At 39.2% G+C, this 5430-nt stretch overlaps 1 protein-coding gene across 7 annotated transcripts in view; it reads right to left on the reverse strand.

The window, feature by feature from the left end:
• Window positions 1-5430, reverse strand: part of LOC117172888 (facilitated trehalose transporter Tret1-like) — a 55016-nt gene that overhangs the window by 22078 nt on the left and 27508 nt on the right. For 3 of the 7 annotated variants that reach the window (XM_033361171.1, XM_033361166.1, XM_033361170.1), the window contains one exon: window positions 4198-5417. The exons of 2 other annotated variants lie outside the window; for them this stretch is intronic. In XM_033361171.1, the coding sequence (XP_033217062.1) occupies window positions 4828-5417 (590 nt within the window). In that variant the 3' untranslated portion in view covers window positions 4198-4827. Of the gene's footprint in view, window positions 1-3293; window positions 3553-4197; window positions 5418-5430 lie in introns of those variants that run through there. 2 more of the 7 variants (XM_033361172.1, XM_033361168.1) reach the window with 2 other exon arrangements.

Genomic DNA, 5430 nt, shown 5'->3' on the forward strand with positions numbered 1-5430 from the left:
GCTATTTTGTAGTTTGTATTATTCATTGTTTAGATTATACGCCCAACTAACACCTTTATGCAATAAGTTTATTTTCTGAGTCGAAATCATGTCCAAGTTAAGTATCAAATCGTCATATGGTGGAGATTGTAGTTCTAACGTCAGTCCCAAATTCGAGTAAATTTAAGAGATATTTAGAAGTTTTGAAACGATTGAAAAACAATGAAAACTTATAAGGTATTTTAGTACTTTTGTACAAATTCAGAATAATAATCAAAATTTTTTAGGTTTTTAAAAAAATTTCTTTATATTTTTTAATTTGAAAAATAAACTTTAAGAGAAAATTAAAAAATATTTTGAGACATTCCAAAATATTTCTTTGAATTTCGAAAAAGATTAGAAGATTTTAAAGCAAAATTTTTTCAAGTTGCAAACATTAAAAACCAAAAAAAATGAATAAAACCATTAAGTTCTATAAATATTGCGAAAATTTGAAGAAAATGAAAAAGATTTTCAAAGTGCATAACATGAATTATTATTGAATATAAAGAAAACAATAGAAAGCCATTGAATTTATTTATTATTTGCAAACAAATTTTACAACTTAGTATTACAACTTAAAATTAAAATTGTTCTTTACCTCGCGTATATTAGCGAGAGGTGGCAGATGAGAGGGTGGTGAGGAGTGTTGATAACCGGGTGGGGGGGAGGGAAAGGAAGAAGGAAGTCAGTGGTAAGATTGGGTAGCGTGGAGGTAGTCACTCGCGGGGTAGATAGACTGCTAGATCCGACGGGATGGCTTGAATGAGGGGGGGGGGCTGACCGGGCACTAGTTGGCGCAGGCTATTTCTGAGGAACCGGCAGGGAGGCGGTCTTTGCCCCTTCTCTGTTGGCCAACCAACGATCTAATTTACGCATATCCTTTGGGACATGCTGTTGACTGGTCGGTGGGGGCAGCCGCACCCTTTTTACGTCCCCTTTTATGAATCGCTGCCAGGTGGTAAGACCTTCCATGGGGGAGAGACGGTCAGGCGAGGACCCAGCCAAATATTCCCATTGTCGAGACTTTAATAAAAGTAAGTAAAAAAATTGGTCGCCGAGTGCGGCTTTTGTAGTGTTTTGTTTGGGGGGGGGGGGTGAAGGCAGGTGAAAGGAGAGGTCTAAGCGGAAACCCCGATCCGAAAGGCAGCGGCGATGACGGCGGCACTCCCAATACCCAAGGTCGTGGGGGTGAATTCCCGCAATCTACGTAGATGGGGTATAATTGTCTCGATGGCCCAGCCTCTCCGTACCTCCGCGTAAGCGATGTGAGTGGGAAGGCGTACCGTCCATCGGTGCCGAAGGCTGGCAAAGGCAACGTCACGGGTACCCGGGGGAAAACTCGATGATGGAGGGACTGTTCTCTTCCTGCAGCAAGCCTCGCTTTCTCCGCCTCCTAGCGGAAAACTTCCCGGGCAGCAGCTAATCGTTCGAGGCGGGCAGCCTCTCGTAAATAGTTGTAACGACGAACGGCATTAATTCGACTTTCCCAAACAGTCTCGAGCTGCTGTTGTTCAATTACAGCCCTCTTTGCTGAGTCACCTCCCCTGGCGATTGAAGATGTGGCGGCGGTCCCCCTCGCCCGCACGATAGCAGAATGAACACGTCGTAGGGCAGGGACGGCGGCCCGGCTGCCCTGCTCTACCCTCAGAAGATGTCGGTGACTGGCGGTTCCCCAAACCGTCTCGAATCGTCGACCTGAGACACGTTGTGAGGCGGCGGCTCCCCGAGCCGACGGCGCCTCGTGGCGATGAGAAGGAACGGCGGCCCGAACGGCCTCCTCGTTCCGCTGGAGGAAGGCCGCGGGTTGCCGTCCCTCTGTAACCGGCGGCGGCGAGTGCGCGCATTACTGCCCGTGCTAGCTACACGCCCTGTCATCAAGGGTCTTGCTTCATGTCCTAACAGCGCAAACGAAACCGCAAGTTACAGACACCTCCCGATGAGTAGTTTCCACAAAATCCCAATGATTACTGGATACGTCACGACCGCAACGCTAAGATGGCACAATGAACTGCAAACCCGGTAAACACGACACACACGAACAGGATAACTCAGACGCGAGGCTGAAAATGGCCTCTAGAAAGTCTCGAACGCATCGATCCCACGCTATCCTAACTTAATTGAAATAGATAAAACTTATATCTAAATTAAAAATATAATTAATTATCATAAAATTACAAAAATTGGAACTTAACTCTAGGATTAACCTAGCTTCACTCTCCCGAAAGAAACGTGAATCTAGGTGGAGTAGAAGTGGTCGTTCGGGTTTTCCCTTTTTAAATTTTAAATTATTATTTAAAAATCAATATATTTAGAACCAATTTTTAATTTTCAGTGACCCCTTTTACTCCCAACTTAAATAACTGTTTCCTAAATTTTCCTACACTAGCCTTACTTCTTAGTTCTTATTTTATCCGTTTACGTACGGGTGTTCACGAATGTACACGGACGCACGTACGCAAATCGAAATTAATTTGACGGTCGGTTCAGGGGGGGGGGGGGGGGGGGGGGGGGGGGGGGGGGGGGTACTAATTAGGTGCTAAAGCGAAATCAAAAGATTGACGACTGTCTGAATTTAATAATATTTTCCTGCCCGGGCGGCCGGTTGAGATCCCCGGCTCGGTAGGCCATGCGCCTGAGAACGAGAGAAAATAGAGAGACAGAATGAAAGGAAAACAGAAGAGAGCGCGCACTGGATGGAGAGACAAGCGATGGCATACGTACCTGGCTCGAGGCAGATGTTTACCTCTGGAATGTCAAAACGGCCGACGCATGTGTTGACAAACTGTCGGAGCCACGCCGGGGAAAGTTAAAACTCATTAGGGAAGGTTTGATGACTCACTTGGGCAAGCAAACTCGTCGTTTGGAGAATCCATGAAATCAGCATTTGGTTACGTAGGACCTTCACTTAAATTGTCTCTTTTCAAGAATATTTGAGTGGAGGTCGCGTAGTCCCGATGCTTGATTTCAGGTTCTCAACTATGTTTGAGTGACATACAACAAAATACTGCAATTTTCTTCTGAAGCGACTCGAATAATCTTTTAAAGAGAATTTCTTTTGAGCTACTTGTTTTTTCCCTAATAATTTGTTCTGTATACCTAACTTACCTAAGTTAGTTTCTTTGGCTTTTTCTTTTTTCTATAAATGGAGTCTTTTTTTTTTCTTTTCTTCCCTTGCCAATCTGGATCTCAGAAAAAAATCGTACTTTGGCCATTCTATTATTTTTAATGAAAATCAATATATTTCAAACTTTCTTTATTATTGAATGACAGTTAAAGTATAAACTAACCTATAAAACGATACTAATCTTTGTAACTAAATTTAATTTCACAAAAAATCATTTGGCGATAGTCGTACATCATTACTTTTAAACAAAAGATGCTTGAAGCTTTGAACAATTTTAGTCGTATTACATGTATGACTTTATGAGAACTGTGTCTTTTAGAGATCCTCTAAGGTAGGGTTGTTTCACAACTTCCACTGCTTTGATTGGCTACGAATAAACCGAAGCCAGGAGTGATGAAAAGCACGCGCTGTTCAAACCAAATTTTACAATAAAATTACAACTTTAAAGAATAAAATAAGGAAGAATATAACATGAAATATAAACATATAAAAACTGTATGAAACATATAAAAATAGAAATATTTAGAAAAAGAACTATTCAACTTTGCTTAAAAGTTACTGTTTTTAGATGAAAGTCCAGGTATTTTTATGAAAATATTTTTTTTTTACGAAAAAGCAATCTTTCCCCGCTACATTTTTATTTACATTCTTCATTTTTACGTTCTCATGCTACTGAGAAGGTATTGGTTTTATGTGAAAAATAACTCGCGGATTCCATCAGATGTCGAAGTTTTGAGACCCCCTGAGTCAGAAAAATAGTTTTTATGTCAGTGTCTGTCTCTCCTTGTTACCGATGTAGTCTCTAAACACGGTTATATTTCAAGGAATTATATGATTGGATTGTTCTTTGGCACATTTTATAAGGATATGAAAATAGAGGTCGAGTTCGTCACACAGTAGACACCGGGACGTCCTAAAGATGTCCTTAGAATGTACCGCTATGTTATATCATTTGGCGTCTTTAAGACATCCTTTGGATCTTTCCATGTCTTGAAAAGGTCCTCAGGACGTCCGTAAGACGTCCACCGAAAGACGTATATAGGACAAGTTTATAACTTGTGTGCCCACTGGGTAGCTATCTTTTTTTGAAGACATTTGAAAAATTAAGAGCATTTTGAAATTTTTAAGACCATTTTTTTAAATGTTTAAACATTCTTCCGATACTTATTTATAGCAGTATTTATAATAAATAAAAAAACAAAAATGAGCATTTCAAGCCAAAAAAGCGTGCAGTGGGAAAGACTGAAGGTAAAAAAATGTTACTTTTTCAAGGCCCTACAGTACTTTCTAAACAACTTTTTGCATTTTGGTTTAAAAAATCGAAAATTCACATTTTTATCGCAAAAAAACTAATGAAAAAGCAATAACTCCATTTTGTCGAAAACAAAGCAAGATACGAAAAGAGATAAATTGAACAAAATTGTGCTCCTAAAACAGAATAGCAAATTTGGCAGTTATTGCTTTTCTTTAGGATAAGTAGTTTTTGTTTTATTCTTGAAAAACAAAATTGAAAATAAAAAAGTTATATTTTATTACGTCGATTTATATTCATTTTATTCATTTGTGTTCATTTTCTATGAGCACACATTGAATAAAACGTCACGTATTTAATAGAAATGTGAAGCTAACCGGCATTTATCTTATTTATTAATATGAATAGTTTGTTTAATCCTAAAACAACCTTATTTTTGATCTACCTTTTTCCTTGAACTTATAATTTCCTGAATTTCCTTTAAACTTTTTCCCCTTGTTTCAGGCGCAATATAAAGAACAATTCCAGTTCCAGTTACACAAAAAGCAGAGAATAAGAAAAAAGTTCCAGAAATACCAATAACTTTAACAGCAGCATGATATTGCAATTTCACCAGAAACGCAATAGCGTCGTAAATCACGTATGAAAAAGTTATTCCCAAACCTTTCGTATCGGGTGAAAATAATTCCCCAGAATAGACAAAACCCATGCTTCCAATTCCAGCATTCCCGACAATTTCATACATCGTTATTCCAAAAAGTGGTACCCAACTAGCTGAAGATACATTCATCTGCATATTAAATTTTAAGAAAAAGAATATTCCCAGAATTCCCTGGGCTATGGTAGCTAAAATCCCGGAGCCAAGAAATAAAACTTTTCTGTCCACTCTTTCAATAATTTGTGTAGAGAAAAATGAACCTATTAGTTTCACACCTCCAAAAACTAATGTCGAATATTCAGCTGATAATGAAGGACTATAATCAAAAATTTCTTGAGTGTATGCCATGATTGCCGCATGACCAGAGAGACATTC

The sequence above is a fragment of the Belonocnema kinseyi genome, chromosome 5, assembly GCF_010883055.1.
Source record: "Belonocnema kinseyi isolate 2016_QV_RU_SX_M_011 chromosome 5, B_treatae_v1, whole genome shotgun sequence".
NCBI lineage: Eukaryota > Metazoa > Arthropoda > Insecta > Hymenoptera > Cynipidae > Belonocnema > Belonocnema kinseyi.